The following is a 22,633-nucleotide window of genomic DNA, read 5'->3' on the forward strand; positions in this document are numbered from 1 at the left end:
TTTTACATAAATAAATATAATTCAGACACACCTCATTCTTTAATAAAACTGTTTCCACATTTGAAATCAATAGTGAAGTCATCAAAAATATTGCATATTCACATAAATCACAAACAAAACTTACTAATATATTAAAGAAATCAAGACTGTATAAAAAGGATGCCAGCAAATAAGTATATTTCTTCAGAAAGTTCTTTTTTTTTTTAATCCAAGAAAAAAAAAGTATTTTCATCCCAAACAAGAAAATAAAACAAGATTATATTAATTCATTAAGAGGATAAAGTATGACGTTTTTCAATAACTTTTGCTTCCCCGGGTGTTCTATAATGATATCAGTCATGTTTATTTTCACATGCATCTTAAGAAGTCCAGTGATGGGGTGAATGGCATACGAAAGAAAAGGAGTGGTAAGGTGAGTATCAACAACAATGGGCCATAACTGCTGAATGGCTGAGGCCAGTGATGGACTGATGGATGGGGGGAGGAATGAGAGGACCATGTGAACTGCATGATGATGGAGAGAGAATGTGACTGGTTTGATCCCATGTCTCTGCCTCCTGCTTTGGGTGCAGATTGTGCTTCAACCCTCCTTTATCAACTGCTGTCTGGAGAAGGTGCTCTATGCATGGCGTTTTTCTTCATGCTATCGAGGTATTCCTGTTGTGACACGGCCAAGACGGAAGCCAGTATCTCGTCATCTTCCCAGTCTGTTAGGCCTATTGCAAAACAAAAGCAACAAAACATATCATGGTTTGCTTACATAGATAAAAACACATTATATACACTACAAGTCTAAAACACATGACTGGCATGATTTCTTATCTTAAGGTTTCTGCTCAAATGTTTGATATAAGTTTTATAGACAACTTTATACGCTTCCAATGTTTGGAAGAATCATTAATTAAATATAATTTCAAATTAAATTTATTCCTGGTGTGGTAAAGCTGGATTCTCAGCATCATTTCTCAAGTGTTACAAGATCCTTCAGAAATCATTCTAATATGTTGATTTTCTGCTCAGTTATCTTCCATTTTTAATAATGGTTCTTATTATTTTCTTGTTTCTCTTGAAACTTGTTTTAAGGATTATATGAGGAATAAACTTTAAAAGAACAGTATTTTTTTTCCATTACAGTAAATTTGATTTCCAAAGGATCCTTTGATTTCCAAAAGATTATGTGACACTGAAAATTCAGCTTTGTATCACAGCGATAAATTACATTTTAAAATATATTAAAATAGAAAACAGTCATTTTAACATGTAATAATAATTAACAATATTACTGTGTTTTATGTATTTTTTTAACAAATTAATTCAGCCTTGATGAGCAGTAGAGACTTTCAAAAATTATTGAATTGTCCAGTACTGTCTGTAAATTAATTTCTTTATAAACATTTTTACATTTTTTAATACATAAGGCTGATGATATAGTAAAACCAAATCAGGTAACAAGTGTGTAACATAAATAAGAACTTCATAAAATGTATATATTTTATTATTTGAATACCTTTACCATTATTCTCAATTGTGCATAAAGGCAATAATAAATGAGTATGTGTGTGCAGCTTTTTAGACTGATGTATATCCATTACAAGAGTTAAAATTTGTGAAAAACATGCACTCCATATTTGCATCTTCTTAAGCTCTAGCTGATGTCAACAGTAGCTGGACATCTCAGCTGGAATCAAGTGTATTTAACTCCACACAATGACTATACATACATGCTGCTTTCTGCATGAGTGCTGGGTACATTTCACACATTTCCATGCTGAATCACATGGATCACATCACAGATTTAAGCTGTGTGAGATGCATGAGGAAGGCAAGTGAGCGCCGTGATTAACATGGCATTCCTGAGCGCTGGATTGTTTCATACTGAATCAGGCAGGACAGCTAGACGGATTGGCAAGCATGCTTCCACTTCCTCACCAAAAGCAGTGGGGGACATCTCTTGCATAATGGCCCGATAGCCCAGTGCTGGATACAGAGACACCAGAGAAGATGAGGTGGGTCTGTCTGGTCCAACACAAGCCTGGTTACTGGGACCTGAACGGCGAGACAGAACACAGGAAATAAAATAAAAAAAAACACTAAAGTTCAGAGATTGAGATTCTATGTATAAGGCTTCTCCTGCTGTTGTTTTTTTTTTGGCGATTTTCAAAAAAAGACCACACACACAACATATTTTGGATAAAGAAAAGAAACCTTTGAAGATTTTTGGCATTTAAATTAAGCAAAATTACCCAAAAATATTAATTACTGTAATGCATCTGGACTGCTTAATAAGTGTTCTTAAGTAACCATTGCACAGTATCATGATCATTTCTGTAATAATGGTAATGCATTTTTATGTTTATATACAAAGCTATAATGAAGCTGAACATTCAGCTTTGAATAACAAGAAAATAAATCACATTTCAAAATATATTCAAATAGAAAAGAGTCTTAAATTGTAATAGTATTTCACAATATTACTGATTTTACTGTATTTTTTTATTAAAGAAATGCAGTCTTGGTGAGCAGAGGAGATTTCCAAAACATTAAAAATCTTACCGACCCCAAACACGTTTGAACGGTATTGTACATAACAGAAATTGAACTGTATGAACAGGCTTTCTTTGAGCAAAATATAATTTCAGTTTATCAGTTGAATTATCTGTGAACATCATTTACTCTATAAATGAGCTTGTTGGAGGAAATGCTGTAGGTAATGTATTATAGAGTTAAACTGATAGATTTAATGACACTGTCCTTATTGCAAAACACTGCTAACAAACCTGGGGCACAGGGTGATGGGGGTTTGGATAGTGCATGGGCCGTTCCGGCCGGGGAGGGGGGCTTTGCGGTTGTGTCCGAGTGCGAAGGATCAGGAATCTCTGGAGAGGGGGCGGAGCTGCGCTGTCGTGGGGATCGGGCATTCCATTCTTCCAAACCACTGGAGGCCGCAGCCGTGGCGGAGCTGCATGTAGCACTGGCCTTGCGCGGCTGAGGGAGGGACAACAGTAAACACGTTCATTCACAAATGATAAGTGAACAGGCACTTCATAGCTTCGAAGTTTGTTCGCTTAGATGAAATGACTATTCAATTCAGAAGCACATTTTTTTTTATTAATTTCTTTCTGATATACTGCTGCTTGTAAGGGAGTTCAAAATGTGATTTATAAGAAAGCCTATTGTTTCTGTGAAGAAGGGTCTTGTTCATAGCTGGTTGAAGTGTGAAACGCAAACCACATAGTCTGCATGCACGTGAGTAGCCGATAGTCTTAGGTATGTGCATCTCAACCAATGAAGCAGGCATCACAGCTTGCTTGTTACTTTCAGAAATAATTCCTGTGCAATCAGCATTACACATTACAGTGATTATGTTATGATGCCAAAAGTATTTGTTATACATTAACTCCTATTGACAATCATGTTCTACACGAATCTGTAGAAATACAGATTCTGATCGAATGAGACACGAAGTAGGATAAGTATGAAAACGGAGGTTTCACACCTGCCGTGCCTGTTTCTCCTGGTCTCGAAGCCACTGTAAGTACGATTCTCTGGCCACTTGCTCTTCTATGGCCTCATTGGTGGCTTCCCAATCCGTGGCTCTCTTCTTGTCCTCCAGCATCTGTTGCTCAATCCAGGATTCCTCTGACGTTTTAATGGCATTCTTCATGAGTGACTGGTCTGCAAACTGCGTAGAGACAGAGAGAAATATACAGAAGAGGAATTAAAGGCCACAGTTTTGTCCTCAGGTGACAGGTGAGAATGCTTTCTGCTCAAGCAACCTGAAGAGGAGTTAATTCATGGGAACAGGAGAAAAATTTCCCCCTATATGCAAATTGAGCAAAAAATCATTTTCTTAAAGTGGACAAAAGACATCTCAGAAAGTTGTCCGAAAGTAGAGGTTTGACTGCATTCTGCATTTGACAGCAACTGTAAACATCCAACATTTAGGCTGATGAACTTCACAAATCTCCACAATACTTGATAGTATTCCCGAAGCGAGTGCAACATTTTTTATTTAAAAAATAACTTTAAAAAAAACATTGTACCTTTAGAAATTTGACATTTAGTGCTGAACTCCCGTCAAGGCAGTTATGACAAAAATAGTATGCTCGCTTATTATCGCATCAGTCTGTCATGTTCATCATAAGAGACAGAAGGGGTCAAAGGCCACAGCGTTGCCCCTCAGGTGACAGGTGAGATAGCTTCTGCTCAAGTGCCCTGAAGAGGAGGTGATTTGTTGGAACAGGAAAAAAAAAAACTGTCCACTAATTCAGCAATACCTCTTTTATTACAAACACTTTCTAAGAGTGGATGATGCATTCCATCATATCTCAGAAATACAGAACGCATCTCATAAAACGCAGGGTTTCTGATTGGATGTTCTGCATTTGAAGGTTTTTATCGATTTTATTCTCTTGCTGTTCTCACTGTGCAACATGTCCGCAGTGTACTGGCTCATTCCCCATCTGGAAAGACTATTATACTAAACTAACTGACAGCGATATGGGGGAGCGCTAGAAGATAATAGCTCTACACTTTTTAACTGTATAATACATTTCATCCAGCAAATTTTGTCAAGCTTTTCTGGAGAATGCCTCCAAGTTGTTAATATGACAAAGCTACTGATTGATACTTTAGGAGTGTGATAATGGAAATGTTCACATCAGTGTTCCCTCTTAGTCACAAATTAGTCGGAGAGCTCCAGGACACACAAACAAACAAACACACACGCGCACGCACACACACACACACACTGCGGCTCTGTTTTTGATAGGAAGCCATGATCTTTCTTTGATCTACCCAGCTTAAATGATCACAAGGCATGTTGCACGTAAACAAGACAGTGTGCTGTAAACTGGGCTCCCTCAAAACCACGGACGTGTGGAATGTTTCCCTCCACTTCACCCAGAGCAGATCACTTTAACTTACTTTACTTTACTTTAACTTAAGTCTTTCAAAAAGAAAAATCTGTAATTGTAAGTTGTACAATAAAAAAAAATGTAATGTGGTCCTAATAAAATAATTAGTAAAAATACTTTATTAAATGATTGATTGATTGCAGATACCCACCCCTGGTTTAAAGGCAGGAAGTCCGAGCCCAACTCCGATCGTGGCTTTGTTGGGATTCACTACAGAGTTGTAGTGAATGTTCCGATGGTAACTAACTCTGATTGGCTCGTCATTATTTTGATGGATGCCATGGAACGTGTTGATTGGTTCTAAAAGAGACCATCAAAATAACATTCAGAAACTCATAGAACAAGGAACAAGATCTACGTATGCATCAATATAAGATCAACATGCATCACAAACACTGTTAATCATATTGCATTTTAATATAATTCATTGCAACACCAATAAATCCATGAAACAATTCTCAAATAGGTCATCGCTATTTACTAAGGTACTTGCATGATGGAATGTAGTTAAATGTCCATAATTCAAATGTATGGATACTGTAATGCAAATTCGACTCGCCTATGCCGTACTGATAAACTTCCACTGGCCGATTGTACATCTCTGCCATAGCCTGCATCTCAATATGGTTTCCATGACAGTTGTTCTTCCTCTTTCTGTTGATGTATGTAGTGAAGTCCTCTGTCACATAGTTTGAGAAGTAATCTGCATTTTTCATCTGCAAGTAAAATCATACAGAAAGCATGAATTTAATTAGAACACGATCAGGTTTTGTACAGTCAGATGATCCCAAAGAAAGAACATCACATACCAAGTAATCCATGCAATGTTTGCGGACGACTTCGTGCATATCTTGGTCTCCGTAAACCTGATCAGCTGTAGAAAGACGACGATAGCAGGGTAATTTGCAAATAAACACAACTTCATCTTTGCATTCATTCATTTTCATTCAAGAGTTAAAAACATTTTTATTTCACGTTCTTCAATCACTTGTTGTATCTCTGCAAAATGAAAAGTAATTTAGAAAATGTAACTGCACGCAATGTACACATTGCATACATTTGTTGAATACATTTCAGGCCACACACTGTATTCAATGAAATTATTTCATTTTTGTTACGATTATTTCTTCACTTTTGGGACATAAAAATAACACAACTTTAATGCATAATATTGTTCATTGCACCTTTTAAAATAACAGTGTGCAAGTAACTACTGAGTAATCTTGAGCATGGTTTGATAGGCAAATTCTGTAATGCATGCATGCATGCAAGGCTACATGGTTGTTCCGCAAACCACTTTTGGCGGGCATTTCATATGCATTAATGTGCCAATGACTCAAAGCAAGACTACGGGCCCAAATATGGTGCAGATGTAAACAAACGGGTGTGTGAGCTCTGCTCAGAGGTTGACACCTTTTCCTTCCAAAAGCAGCAAATATGCAAATGAGCCTCAGCCTCAAAGCGCATTCCAGTTAGTCACATGAACACTTGCCGCAAAGATTCTGAGAATCTCTTAGTCAATTTCCTCTTTCGCAGTATAGGCCTACTTATGTTGTGACACTTCTGAACAGACTAAGGAAGTTGCACTTGCCTCGCTAAAAAAAAACATGCTTTAAAAGAAAGTTCAAATGAACACATCAATACAGGTGCTTTATTTAAAGACACTTGCACTTTTTTAGTTCCCTGAAGAGGCCCTGTCAACCCGCCTAAATATGTTATCTGATACAGTGGTATCAGGTGTTTAAGAAAGAAGACGTTGTCATTGGTAAAAAAAGACTTTGGTTTAGTTCAATGTCTGGTTGAATATCCTACAGCAAAAACTCTTATAAAATATTATTTAATTTACAAGAACAGTTAATTATTGCAATAATACTCTGCAATTGGCACAAGTCAGGCAATGAGGGAACGCTCTGTGCCTCTTAGGATATTCATTTAATCTGAAAGAACCTGTCGTTCTGTTCCCAACAAGAACAATACTTGACATTTTCTGGCAGGTCCATGTTGTTTTCTTGAGCTAGCTATAGATATCACTTCCTAGGTTTGCCCATTTATGAATGCTTTCACCTGGACACGTGTTCATTTGAAGGTCAATGGTTTCCGAGCAGCACTATGGTTTAGTTCTGAATTTTTTCTTTTTGTCAAGTAAAAATCTGCATTTAGTACAATAAAACCTTTGCTTTTTGTTTTCTAAATAGGTTCAGTGAGCCTTTAAGGCACAGGTTCATATAATAAAATCAGTACCGTGACATTTGAAGCTGTAGGAAGAGCAGGTCAAACAAAGGGGGAGATCAGCAGCTGGAGATTTGGTCTGCTTTTGGTTCCCTATTTGGCCTGTTGTTGGAATTTGCATCTGTCTTATCATTTCCATTCATTACAGCACAGTGCAGTGGATAATCAGACCCGTTGTCAGTGGGTGCCGCGGGGGAGAGTCAGGGATTTCCCTTCACTCCTTTGCATTATTTTGACTCATGTCACCTACCTTGGTTCTTTTTCCTGATTTCACCCCAGATTTGAATAACAAACAGCTTAACTATAAAAATAAGAGTTGCTGCCTTGTACTCGGTTGGAACTTTTGCATGTACAAACAATGAGGAGTACTACGGAAAGATATTTCCTGAAGTATAGCCCATGTTGACCTAAACTGCATCTTCAACATTTATACTTTTGGGTAAAGGGGTATTCAAAACTCCCAACAAATGGAGTTTTATGTTTGTACATCATTTACTCACCCAAACCTGTATGACCTTCTGTAACACAAAACCAATTTTGAAGAATGTTGGGGTCCAAATGCTGAGACACTTTTAAAAATTACATGATAAGTCTACAGGATATTTTGCATCCATTTTATGCAAGCTGCACTAATAACATTTTATCATGCACTATCATGTGGAAATATTTTATTTTGTTTCTATGTTGATAGTCTTTCTAATAGACAAAAAAGTGCCATATCGATAACCTTTGAATTTTGGGCTGCAAACGCTGTTGGACGTCAATTAGTTATCTCATGGACAAAAAAAAACACTGAAACACTTTTCTACATATCTTCTACAGGTCTGGACTGACATAAGGGTGAATAAATGAAGACAACCTTTAGCATCTGTATCAACTGCGGTGAAAACATGACTAGCCCACTGCAACGATCACCCTGCAAATAGGAGGTTTTCCAACAGTAAAAGAGAGCGGATGACCACTCTGAAGCCAGCGGACAAGCTTGATGAAAAGAGTTTGACAGTCGATTAAAAATAGCGGTAAAGAGAAATTCACTGGGCAGGTCTACCACGAAAGAGCGATGCCGCTGATAGAATTCATGAGAAATGAGAAGAGTAAAGGTCCACCAAGCAAGAGCAAAACCACAAGCTCACTTCCACCAATGTAGGCCACAGATAGTGTCTCAATTCTGAGAAAGAGGCGGGCCCAGCTTACAAAACAGAGAGCTTAGACCTGCCATTGAGGTCTGGCGGTCATCGATAAGGTTTATCCTCCAAGAGCAGAGACATCACATTGTGACATTGTGACATCACAATGATCTGAATTAGAAGAATCAAATTTGAAGATTCCCAGGAACTTTACACAACCTACGTGAGTTTAGGAGCTTCATTCACATATTTCAGCAGCAGGAAACGTGTCACATGTAAACAACATGGATGCTTTAAAGAGAAATGCAATTGCCAATTTGAACAGGAGCTCAGTATAAAAAACAGCAACCAATACCAAACTAGTGGGGATCAAAATATGAAAACCCACAGTTAAAAATAGGCTGCTGTCATGAAAGTATATTCTAAAGCAATTAAAATTCTCAAACAAATTGTGTTATCTATTTGATTGCTAGTGGTCACTGATTTTTGGATCCCAATGTATATTGTGCAAATGCATGTTATTAAACGTACAGTATGGGATTTTTGGCCACCAGGGGGCACTCAATCAAAATAATAACATAAGACGTACTTTGATGACGTTGGGAAAGAGCGTAGGCTCATCGGAGTTGTTGTTCATTGGAACCTGCGCTCTGTCGCTCCCTATCATTCCTCACTCATTCTAACTTAGTATGTTGACAATAACGTCTTTTCGAACGGAGAGATATATGAATTATGAGACCCCTATCAAATCAATATTCCATCTAGCTAGTAGTAATATATGTTAAAAAAACATGGTCGGCTTTCGTTAATAATTATAATTACGTTTATACTATGATATCGAACAAGATAGTGAACTGCATTTGAAGCTACTTTATTCAGCTAGATATTGAACAAATGTAGATTTACATTACACTATACATGTAAGCTAGTCCATCTGCGTTTTACACAAGACATCGTAGTTTCACAAAATATACGGATAGATACAGTTAGCTGAATGGATCATACCTGTTTATCAGAATGCAAGCGAGTTCGGCATCTCTCTGTAGTTTCAGCTTGTCACGAAACTCTATCTTGGAAATGCAACTCCAATATTTACCCGTGTCTTGTTGCTTCTCTTGTCCCAAAACCATCTCGGGTCATTTATTTCACCCGTGCGTTTGTGCTTCACAGAACGTGCAGGCAAAGCATAATCATGATTCATAACTAAGTTATTGATTGAGGTATAAATACGAATATAAACAATATAAATATAAAATATAATAGTCTCGATCAAGGCTAGCTACTACTTTTTCTTCTTCGTCTCGTCTTTGCTTCTGTTCACCTTTGTATTTGGCGGTTCCGCAGGAAGTTAGATAAAGTTTATATGACGCCATAGACGGGCGACAAAACGGAAATAAAGAAACGTGCCATGTCTTCTAATTAAACTATAATTTTCTCCGGATTTTAAAGTTTGTGGAAACTGTCAGAATAATGTAAGTACACTACTAAAAAATATATATAACATAGATATAGTGATTTCTGATATTTTTAAAGCAGAAAAATTACATATTGCGCCTTTAAATCAATAAACTATGGTTGGGTCGATAGACGATGCCATGGCTGATAGACATCACAATGTTGCGCAGGCATCGTGATTTGATTTATGATCATATAGATCAATACATATTGATTCTCAAACACAAACGAAGAAGTACAGTAAGATTTCAAAGAATGGCTTATGTACGGACTGACCTGAGTTACATTAGTGTCAGAAAATTCAGCTGATGATCATGAGGGTGTTGAGTAACACAGAGCTTACTATTGCTCCAGAAGCACACAGACGGTTACATACACTCATTCATGCTCACGAGACTGTCTACTGGCACGCTACATGCAGGACATAGAGGACCACTGAAAATCCAGTGTAAACTCCAGACTTGAATTATGTGTCCATACGATTTCATCAACAGCTTGGTTTTGTACGAAATGACGCCAAGAGATTGTAATGACAATGTTTTCTGTACACTGGCAAGAGAAGATGCAGCTCTTACAGTCTTAATGGTGTCTAGGTGAAAGTTGGGGAGACTTGGCTGAACATCTGCGTTCCAGATGTGCAAAAGTTCACTGTGCAGCTATGACTGAGAAAACTAAGTTAAAGGGTGCAGACGGTCTTATCACGACCACCGTCTGTGAGTCAAGTGATTGAGACCATTTTACAACTGAGTTTCAAAACAGTTTTCGTTTAAACGGACATTATAAACAGCATTTGCAATAGATGAATCGTAACATGCTTCTTGACTTTTGCTCTACAGCTCATTGTCAGACAACTTAAGCTTGCTGGTTTAGGCAGGATCAAACTAGTCAACATCCTCAAAATCTATACCATTTCCCGTCTCACAGAAACCAAAAAGATGTTACATGAGCGGTGCTTATGTTGAGAAGTGTACTTTCCTGTCCTAGAAGGGGTAGATCAATGAAATGAAAAGAAATCTAGTAGCAACCAGTGATACCAGCATGGCTTCAGACTTTGCTCCATGTTTGACACAAAGCCAGAGTACATGATGTCCAGGAGTGGAATATTATGCTGGACCAATAAAAAGACCTATGTTTTTCACATTTCACATCCACAATCATCCAGTGCGCTGATCTGCTCTGATCTGACTGATTTGAAGATTTATGAAAGTTTAAAATTCATTACTTCAAGTTTTATAAAAAAAGAAAACTGTATACAAATGTATACAAAATGTAACAGTTCACATCAACAAAAGCAACAGATAGGCATTGCATTTTACTCATCATCAGCTATTATCAAGATCAAAGCTGCCTTTAAAGTGTTGCGGAGGGAATTTACACAAGGTCTTTTCATGATCGGATAACTATCAAATCAGAGAAAACACATGAAGTGACCAGGTGCAAACAGGCTCTAATAATACTAAACATGCTACCGCTTGTCCTTAAAGGGATAGTTCACCCCAAAATTTTAATTGTTATTATTTACTCACTCTGTGTCACTCAATGTGGTCCCAAACCTGTATTTCTTTCTTTCTTGTGCTGAACACAACAGAAGATATTTTGAAGAATGTGGGTAACCAAAAGTTACTGGTCCCCATTGAATTTGATAGTAGGAAAAAAATACTATGGAAGTCACTGGGGACCAGCAAGTGCTAGGTTGCCCACATTCTTTCAAGTTCAACAGAAGAAAGGAACTCTTAAGAATGAGTAAATTAAAAAAAATCACTCACTGCTCTTGACTGAAGAACTTCAATGCAGTTGCGTTAACTCTTTCGCCACTAACATTTTTGAAAAAACTTGCCAGCATTTTTCATGATTTTCACAAAAATGTCATGGCCCCCAGAATATTTTGTTTTATGAATATATAGAACAGAGCCTCTACTTTTAAACAAACAAAAAAGAAATCAGTTTTATTCTAGCTTCAAGCATTCTTTTCTTATCAACACTGGAATGGAGATAAGTTGTATTTAAAAAAAAAAAAAAAAGCAACATTTTGATTAAAAACAAAATCACTTTTTTCCTTTTTTTTTTGTCAAATACTACATCTGGATCATAATCAGTAGGATGATCAAAGCAAAGATGCAGTAGATCGCTTACACCAACACCCCCAAACCTTGTGCAGTATTTACCACTTCCTGGAGCGACATTTCACACGGTAACATTAGGCAGTTCTAATTTATATGCTGTTTGTTGTTAACAATTGCATCGTTTTTCATATGCATGTGCATACATGTGAGTTCACTTGTTTCATCGTCATCCTCACATGAGTTTTTGATTGGCACATTCTAGACTCATTCAGGAGATGCTTAATAGCACTCCCGAAAGCATAACAGCGAGAACGCGGGAACCCAGAAAATTCTGTGTTTGGCGGGGAAAGATTTAAGAAAAATCAATATATTTTTTAGTTGTTATCTCTTGCTAAATACACCTACTGTCCCTGAAATACATTTGTTTTATTTGTATACAATGACAAAGAATTTATCTTCACTTCACTTTTATTTTGTTACCCTGTAATCATGCAAAATAATACAACCAACATGATAAAAGAATTGTGATTTTCCACAAAAAAAAAATTGTGATATGTTTTTTTTTGTCATATCACCCATCCCTAGGTTGAACTATCCTTTTAAAAACCCAAGGGCGTGGTGGGTAGACACCACCAATTAATATTGGAGAAAGTAATTTCAGCCACACCTTCGCCTTTCCCGCTCCATCAAATCATGTTATGGCATTTCTGGCATCTGATCTACAATCACAAGATGACGAACTGCAAAAGGAGAGGAATGCAGCCCAGACAGCTTTGTTTACAACTGAAGCAGGTATCTGGAAGAGATCCTACGGTGCGTGCAGAGGAAAATAAACAGGGCTTTCGTTGGAATGCACTTTGCATACAACGGGGATTTTATATTTTATTTAGCCATGTGAGGTAGAGGTTAGTGTTGCTCCAGGTGAGGCTGGATCAACATTTAACGTCTGCCAGGGCGCCTCAGACAGATCAGAGAAAATAACACTTGTTCCTGAAATAGCATCTTGCTTGAGGGGAAAGTGAAAACAACAACTGACTTGACAAAAGGAAGTTCATATATTTAAACCAAATTCTGAAGAAATGGACACAAAAGCCTAGATGACACATATAAAAGGGTTTTGTTGCAATACCCTCTACAAAAGTTCCTGGAAAGTGTTAAAATAAAGCAAGAAGCAACTGTAGGCTGTGCATTGCAACTAAAAGTTTGATCAAACATCACTACATAATAAATTACACCATATAACTTTTCATGTAATTTTTTTTTTTTTTAAATTGTACTATTTTTGTTATCTACTTTTGTTATTTCTATATATATATATATTTCAATTAATTTTTATTTAGCAGTAGTTAGCTTTTTAAGTTTAAGTATTTCTTATATTTTATTTCAGCTTCATTTAATTTACCAAAAACTATTTGTAAGTTAACAATAACAGCATCCTCGCAATCATCAAGCATCATAAAGACAACACTTTCAAATTATTTTTTTCAATATAAACAATTATTCTATTTAGTAACAGAGTTGGTTAGCATAGCTGTAGATAAATACACTTGACGTAGAAGTAAACAATTCAAACGATGTCAGGTTAAAAGTGTTTTTTTTTAGGTTAAAAAAACAACTTTGAACATGGCTCATACAATAAGATTTTAGAGCCATAACTATGCTCTTTAAATATTTATTCAAATACAAAACTTTATCACACTATAGCAAAATTTTGCCTGGAAAAATGGAGTCTTTAATCAAATGCACAGCCGGCCCCATTGCATTTCAGAAGAAATGTGCAAATCCAAGCCAAAAACAAACAGGTGCATTGTTACTTGAACATACATTCAACTTCCTCCAGTGTAGGATTACGATCCACCGTGTAACTTTAATCTTCAATGGATGGCTGGAAAAATAACATATTTAAACAGGCTCTAGTTACAGTAGAAGAATCTGCACCTTTTAACCCACTGACCCGTGGACAAGCATTCACATCAGACGGCTGAGCTATTAACGGCCAAAGTCTGTAAACTACAATGGTTAAACTGTTTTGAAGAGTCTAATTAGTGTTTGTTTAGCTGGCCGGGTAAGGTCACCCCACTCTTGAGAGTAAACAGCCAGTGTGTGTGTTAGTAATGGTGTCAACTGCTTCCCCGTTCACTAAAGACCAGGTCGAGCTCTGGAAAGAGGGGAGGTGCTCTGGACAACAAGCAGAGCAGCACTGGAAAGGACAGTGAATGCTTGGAGCTAGGGCAGGGATCTAACACATGACACGGTTTCCCACGTATCATAAAGGTGACCCTGAACCACAAAACCAGTCTTAAGTCACTGGGGTATATTTTAGCAATAGCCAAAATAACAATGTATGGGTCAAAATTTTTGATTTTCCTTTTATGCCAAAAAATCATTAGGATATTAAGTGAAGATCATGTTCCTTGAAGATATTAAGTAAATTTCCTACCGTAAATATATCAAAACTAAATTTTTGATTAGTAATATGCATTGCTAAGAATTAATTTGAACAACTTCAAAGGCGATTTTCTCAGTATTTCAATTTTTTTGCACCCTCAGATTTCAGAATAGTAGTATCTCGGCCAAATTTTGTCAGATTCTAATAAATCACACATCAATGGAAAGCTTTCAGATGAGGCATAAATCTAAATTTTGAGAAAATGTACACTTAAGACTGGTTATGTGATCCAGGGTTACAAAGGAGAAGTGCATTCCCAACTACAATTACATCAGCACAGAATACCTCCAAAGTTTTCGACAGGATGTGGTGATTCAGACTTAGTGATTCACAACAAAACTGTTTTTATAATTGGGACGTGGCCTTCTAAAACCACACTAAAGTGGTGTATTACAACAGTTGTTGAAGGGTGCAGATTGGTAGATTCCTCTACTTTCAGCCAATCGAACGGCAAATGTGTGAAACCACAAAACCTTTTGAGAGCTTTTCTTTGCAATACCAATACTGAAACCGCAGCGGCAGAATTCTCACTATCAAACCGAAAACACAGATGTGTGTGTGAACATGTGTCCACATTAGTGCTCATTTTCAGTAAAAATGCAACATACTCCCACCTGATGTGGTATAATATGACGGGTCTGATCAGAAACTGTCAGAACGAAGTAGCCAGCGGACACTCATTATTTCCATTTATTGTCCATAATTCATGCCAGTTGGGTTGGTATTTTCCAGTCTAAAGTTTGAACATAATCGGTTTCTCATGATCTTAAATGATCTAAAGACTTCTGCTTGAATGCATGATATAAGTTTTGCAGGTAAATTTAATTTAGGCAAATGTGCATTTTTCTTCTGTTGTTGTAAATAGCTTTGCATATAAATTCATAAATAGTATTTAAAAAAATCTTTAGGCTTGAGATTGAAAAATCAGTCTATAAATGTCCATCTCCGTGTACGCAAAATCCTTCAATACGGTTTAAAAGCTTCCCAGGATGCAGGTTTTTCAAGAACATTCGGAGCATAAAATATAAGATAGATGGAATATAGTACTGGAGAATAAGAAGGTTTGGCCAAACGTTCATCTGGTAGTCTACAACACCACCATAAATGAACATTCAACAGACCTCAGGATCTAAGCCTCTGTGAGATTAAATACCTTGGAAAATCATTTGCAAACCAATTTGCAAACATTGCATAAGCATTCGCACGCTAGCATGCGCCTCTTTACTGCAAACTCTGAACTATGAATGTCAGGTTCGGTTGTGTTAAACAAAGGGAACCCAGAGTCATGGGTGGAAATTATGTTATTCTTCAAAATGCTAATAAATTATGCATTAAATCGATCACATATATAACCTCAATACCATGGTAAAATTAACTATATGATTAGGTATTTTTATGAAAAACAATAGTTTAAATATATCTAAATTAATTTTATCTAGGAAAATTATATTGTGATAATTAGAGTTATCAATTTATGGTCCAGCCCTAGTTCACAGCAAAATATAAAGCTAAATTTAAGGAGCAAGAAACTAGTTGGTTAGTTAGTAGTAGTTAGTCTACTAAGTAGACTGAAGTGTCAAAACAGGATCTCCAAATATTCTAATATTCGTATCTATTACTTCAACTCAACAGCGTCCTGTACGAAACTATCCCAGCCTGGGTTATGATGATCTGTGAGCACATTATTACCATCTGGCCGGATATATAACATGTATTGTTTGACACAAGTGATTGTTTGGAGATGGATAGTTTCACACCTGTGGTGCAAGAACTGTGGCACAATGTCCCTGATGGGAACGCTTCATGTAGGTCAACACATCACATGCCTGTCTATCCAATCCTGTATAAAACTCACACAAGGGACAAGGACCTCTGTACATTGAGAACAGGAAAAAGATTCATGAAACGAATGTGTGCATGCAAGAGAAAGAGGAGAGCGATTAGAAGAGCAAGAAAAGGAAACAGAGACATGAAAGAGAGAATGAAAAAGGAAACCGGGTAAGATGCCACTCAATGGTGGTTTCAGAGACAGTAGCTAAACATTAAGGGAAAAATCCCAGTAAACAAATATATAATTTTATGTTTATGACATCCACTACAGTAACCAGATGCATTTTCAGTTAAACTACAAAGAAATGCATTACTGAATTAAAATTCAATTGTATGGTTCTGAAAGGATCAGTCATGTTGATTTTATAGTGCCATAAAGAACCACTATAAAATATGAGGACAGTCAAGTAGACTTATGGGAACTGGTTAAAGGTGAACCCCATAGTGGCTTGGGTGCAGAAATCACACCTTGAGTGGTCAGGTCAGAATGGCTTTTAATGATCCGTCCACTTTAGTGGACACTAGAGGGTTAATTTATGACCAAGATAAGCAGAAATGCAAGAAATTAAAATAGAAGTTAAAACTTAAGTGTAACAGAGCACTACTTTCATAGCATGGTGTCACATTATACAGTGCAGAATACTTCAGATGTATAGCGCCACCCAGAGGGAAGTTCTGGTCTCTGCTCAGAAACTCTACAGGCACATGTACATTACTGTTAAATTGGCCTAAGGTTGATCATTACATATATTTTGATGAACTTTATGCTCTTAGCACACTGCTTAAAGTCAACATGAAAAGAAACTTGCAAACTAATTCATTCCATAAAAGTATCTCTTCCTGATACTTGAAAAAAAAGGTAGGTATTGATTCAGAACTGAATGCAAGTTTGCAGTGGAATCAAGTAGGATAAGTGATGTGACATACAGCCAAGTATGGTGATCCATACTCAGAATTTAACTGCATTTAACCCATCCAAAGTGAACACACACAGCAGTGAACACACACACACACACACACACACACACACACACCCGGAGCAGTGGGCAGTCGTTTATGCTGTGGCGCCCGGGGAGCAGTTGGGGGTTCAGTGCCTTGCTCAAGGGCACTTCAGTCGTGGTACTGTTAGCCCAAGACTCAAACCCACAACCTTAGGGTAGGAGTCAAATGACTTCCCAGATTTCTAAGATCATAAACACGTATTAAGGAAAGAAAAAAATAGTATTTTTAATTAAATGTTGAGCTTAATACATCATGAGCCAAAACTAATTAAATGAATTAAAATAGCACATAATGCAGCCCATATACACACACACACACAAAGTCGTGTGAAAAAAAGTGTCCTTCCGGATTTCTTATTTGTTTTGCATGTTTGTCACACTTAAAGGTTTCAGATCAAACTAATTTAAATATTAAAGAGAACACAACATACAGTTTTTAAATGAAGGTTGTATTATTAAAGGAAAATAAATCCAAAACTACATGGCCCTGTGTGAAAAAGTGTTTGCCCCCTAAACCGAATAACTGGTTGGGCCACCCTTAGCAGCAACAACTGCAATCAATCGTTTTCAATAACTTGCAATGAGTCTGTCACAGAGGAATGTTGGTCCTCTCATCTATGCAGAATTGTTGTAAAGCATGAACCGCCTTTTTAAGGTCATGCCACAGCATCTCAACAGGATTCACTTTGACTAGGCCACTCCAAAGTCTTCGTTTTGTTTTTCTTCAGCCATTCAGAGGTGGACTTGCTGGTGTGTTTTGGATCACTGTCCTGCTGCAGAACCCAAGTTCGCTTCAGCTTGAGGTCACGAACAGATGGCCGGACATTCTTCTTCAGGATTTTTTGGTAAACCGCAGAATTCATGGTTCCATTTATCACAGCAAGTCTTCCAGGTCCTGAAGCAGCAAAACAGCCCCAGACCATCATACTACCAACACCATATTTTACTGTAGGTATGATGTTCTTATTCTTAAGTGCTGTGTTACTTTTACGCCAGACCTAATGGGACACACACCTTCCAAAAGTTCAACTTGTGTCTCGTCAGTCCACAGAGAATTTTCCCAAAGTCTTGGGGATCATCAAGGTGTTTTCTGGCAAACTGAGACAAGCCTTTATGTTCTTTTTGCTCAGCAGCGGTTTTCATCTAGGAACTCTGCCATGCAGACCATTTTTGCTCAGTCTCTTTCTCGTCTAGTCATGAACACTGACCTTAAATGAGGAAAGTGAGGCCTGCAGTTCCTTGGATGTTGTTGTGGGGTCTTTTGTGACTTCTTGGAGGAGTAGTCACTGTGCTCTTGGTAATTTTGGTCGGCCGGCAACTGCTGGGAAGGTTCTCCACTGTTCCATGTTTTTGTCATTTGTGAATAATGGCTCTCAATGTGGTTTGCCGGAGTCCAAAATCTTTAGAAATGGCTTTAGAAACTTATCCAGATGGATAGATCAGTTACTTTCTTTCTCATTTGTTTCTGAATTTTTTGGGGTCTCTGCATGATGTCTAGCTTTTGAGGATCTTTTGGTCTACTTCACTTTGTCAGGCAGGTCCTATTTGAGAGATTTCTTGATTGTGAACAGGTGTGTCAGTAATCAGGCCTGGGTGTGGCTAGAGAAATTGAACTCCGGTGTGATAAACCACAGTTTTAACAGGGGGGCAAACACTTCTTCACACAGGGCCATGCACTTTTGGATTTAGTTTTCCCTTAATAATAAAAACCTTTATTCAAAAACTGCATGTTGTGTTTAGTTATGTTAATTTTGACTAATATTTAAATTTGTTTGATGATCTGAAAAAACATTCAAGTGTGATAATCATGCAAAAAATAAGAAATAAATATTTAAATGTAAATATATATATATATATATATATATATATATATATATATATATATATATATATATATATATTCATTGTTAAAGAGTTTGTAGATTTTGTAAGTTTAACTAATCATTATTTTTATTTAATTTATTTTTAATGTTGTATAAGATTTATATTTCAAATAGATGTAATTCTTAATTCTAAATTGTCTATTTATCTAATAATCCTGAAAAAAATACACATCGCAGTTTTATTAAGCAGCACAACTGTTTTCAAAATTGATAATAATAAGAAATCAGTATATTAGAATGATTTCTGAAGGATCATGTGACACTCAAGACTGGAGGAATGATGCTGAAAATACAGCTTTTGATCACAGGAATAAATTACATTGTACAATATATTCCAATAGAAATAATATTTTTTAAATAATAATAATAATATTTTACAATATTACTGTTTTTACTGTATTTTAACCAAACGAATGCAGCTTGGTGAGCATAAGAGACTTTTTTCAAAAACATTTTAAAAACCTTATAGGTCCCAAACTTTTGAACAGTAGTTTACATATAGTATAGTGTACAGATCATAACAAATCAGAACTTAAATTTGTCACAAAGGACATTGCATTGTGAGATATAGTATTTCTATATAACAGCACATTTTAACAAAAGTAGTAGGTCTTCTGGGTATTCTGTGCATATAGAAAATGTGTATACTGTGCAGGATGAATATTTCAACATTTCAGATACAGTGAAAAACTAATTCTTTGTGAAATAAATCTCACTACACATACATACACAATTAAGACAGCATTATGCAGAGCTGTTCTAGATGATGGTCAACAGATGAATTAGATAACATCTACTAAATTGTTTGACTTCAAGTGCAGATCAGGTGGTTAATAGTGTACCCACCAACAGCTCTGAAGAGGCAGGCACCATCTTCCTTCATTTTTTTGATGACAAATCCTTTCTTTTCCTGGAGTGCTTTTTCAAACCAGTGTTCCTGCTGTAAAAGAGGCAGAATTTCAGAATAGACACAGTGGGGGATCATTTTAATGTGCTTGACAAACAGACACTCTTTCATTTGTTGCTACCATTTATTTTGCACAGCTAAAGTTCTCAAATTGCCAAGAGCACCACAAGGCAGCTCACATTTTCATGCACAAGCAACATCAAAACTCCTGTAGACAAACAAGGTCAGGTTTATTTATCAGATTGGTCGGTCAAAATTGATCATGAATTGGACTACATGGATTGCAGAAGATACCAATAATGTGTGTCAATGTTTGGGCAAAGATAGGCTTGTAAGGTCAGAGAAATAATAATAATAACACCAATGGTCACTTGAATCTGTGTTGTATATCAAAACTCTTCAAGTAATGTTGACCAGATATTATTCTTATTATTATTATTAGAAACATACAAATATGTATACAAATTCATTAAAAACCTAACTGCAGCAGGAATAAAAGACCTTCTAAATCGCTCTGCAGAGCACTGAGGCATCAATAATCATCCACTAAATTAACTTTTAAGTCCAATAGAAATACAGTGTAGTGGATTACCTTTGTAAGACAAAATCATTTTCAATTTTGTCCTTAAACTAGCAAACCTAACAATGTTTAATAATGTAAGACATGCATTGTTTTATCCACTGGGAGCTTGTAAGAATTATAGTGTCACAGTATAGTGTCAAAACTGAATTTGAAAGTTATATCAGAAGCGATTTATTACATTTTTTCATGAATGGGTTCATTTAACACCCTACTACACAGAAGAAATAATTAATAATAATAAATAATAGTAACAAATAATACATTTATCTTAAGGAACATCATATAACCATATTTTTAATCCAGGTTTTAATTTATACTGTTCTATTGTGCAACATCATATATGACAAAGAATAAAAATGCAATGTTTTATTGTAAACTAATTGCTATATTTTCATTTGTTTACATCTTAGAAGATTATATAAATGGTTAACGTTTTATTCATGTCATTAGACAGAATGAAATGAACAAACAAAATGAATAAAATGGAAAACACTGATTTTAGACAAACCTCTGCATCTGTAATACCATGCATGCTGAGTGCAGTCTAATGGAAAAGATGCATTACATCTTTATACTGAGACACAAAGCAATTAATGCAGGGCACAACATATAAAACTCACAAGTCTTTCAGAAATTATCATGTCATTGTATGTCACTGACATTATGCATCTTCAGTTATACAATCAGTATCTATCTATCTATCTATCTATAAATCCATCCATCCACAGATCCATCCATCCATTCATTGTTCGTCTATCTTTCCATCTCTGTCTGTCTGTCTATCTATCTATCTATCTGTCCACGCTATCTTGTCATTCTGTCTATCTATATATCTATCTATCCACAAATCCATCCATCCATTCATTCATTCATTGTTCTGTCCCTTCTGTCTCTATCTATCTATCTATGTATCTATCTATGTATCAGTCCGTCCATCCATCTACATATCTATTGTTGACATCCTCCATCCTCATACCTGTTCTACAGTCGCTGGGTCCTCTGACTGTAGTCTCGAAGCATTCTCGTACTCATCCTCACTGTTATACCCGGCTCCTTCCTCCTGCTCGGGACTGGGACCCCCTCCTCCTCCACTGCCGCCTCCTCCCCCCGTCGCCCCGGGTCCGGTCCCTCCACCGGAGCAGCTCGCCTGTCTCCTCCTCTTACTGAGCCCAGGACCAGAGCAACACCCTCCCATCCCACCTCCACATCCCACCCCACCTGACAGCTCAGCCCGACCCCCGGACACGCACGCCATCCCCGTCGCATCCCCCGGGCCAACCGGAGACCCGGCGCCCACCGGCGGAGGAGAGGCCTGCTGCGGCCGGGAGCTGGATTCAGTCCGCCTGTCGTCTCTGGACGGCGGCGGAGCGGCTTGATATGACCAGGGTGGGGGGGAAGCGCGGGGCCTCGCACCTGGCCGGACCCCGTGGGAGTGCTGGTGCTGGTCGGAGCCAGTCCGGCGGTCGGGGTCCTCGGGGTGATCAGACACACCGACCGATGAGTTCGGCTTCTTCTTCGGCAGGATCGTCATGACCGTTCCGTTTTAACGACTCTGAACGCGTCTTATCATTTAAACTCGAGCGTCTTTTAAATCGTTATACTCGCTCCTAACACCCCGGAGCGAACTGAATTCAATATGAGGTGGTTTTGAGGGACAGAACGGCGGATAACAGAACAAAAACAAACCGTCTTCCGTCCCTCGGTCCTGCTGTTGCCACACAACATCAACATACTGCTGACGACACAGTCACGTCATTTCCGTCTCGCGGCCTGTTCCGCCCACTGTGCTGTGCTCATTGATATGACCAGTGGCTGTGCTTTAGATGTCAGATGAATTGTTAATGCATTCACTCGTGTATTTTGTTTGCTGGTCAGCATTTTATGGTCCAGTAACTAGAGTCCACCTCTGGCATTTATTGCATATAATCTCTTTATTTTGAGTGTTTATTAAACCCGAATAAAATGGTGACAGTGGAATTCAAAGCACTGCATCACTGGCAAGTGGAGCCATTTCAGAACCATTATTTTTGGACACCCTGGTAATCATAAAATTCCAAATACTCTTTGTCTCTAGATAATATTATCATTTTAAAAATGTGATTTGACTTGGTAATCTTCGAAAACAGTTTAATAGGGTGAAACCAAGGTTATGTTTCACACATCATCATTTTACAGCAAGTGGGTTAATGA

At 37.3% G+C, this 22,633-nt stretch overlaps 1 protein-coding gene across 1 annotated transcript; it reads right to left on the minus strand.

Moving 5' to 3' along the window:
• Nucleotides 1-20: 20 nt before the first annotated feature.
• Nucleotides 21-22,191, minus strand: LOC113074151 (OTU domain-containing protein 5-A). The gene is made up of 9 exons (XM_026246900.1): nt 21,420-22,191; nt 19,800-19,893; nt 5,726-5,790; nt 5,476-5,632; nt 5,068-5,216; nt 3,497-3,682; nt 2,778-2,985; nt 1,930-2,046; nt 21-716 (listed from the first exon to the last, which is right to left on the minus strand). The coding sequence occupies exons 1-9, from the start codon at nt 21,972-21,974 to the stop codon at nt 595-597; spliced, it is 1,653 nt and encodes a 550-aa protein (XP_026102685.1). The 5' UTR covers nt 21,975-22,191; the 3' UTR covers nt 21-594.
• Nucleotides 22,192-22,633: the final 442 nt, after the last annotated feature.

Source organism: Carassius auratus, unplaced genomic scaffold (genome assembly GCF_003368295.1).
Source record: "Carassius auratus strain Wakin unplaced genomic scaffold, ASM336829v1 scaf_tig00013767, whole genome shotgun sequence".
NCBI lineage: Eukaryota > Metazoa > Chordata > Actinopteri > Cypriniformes > Cyprinidae > Carassius > Carassius auratus.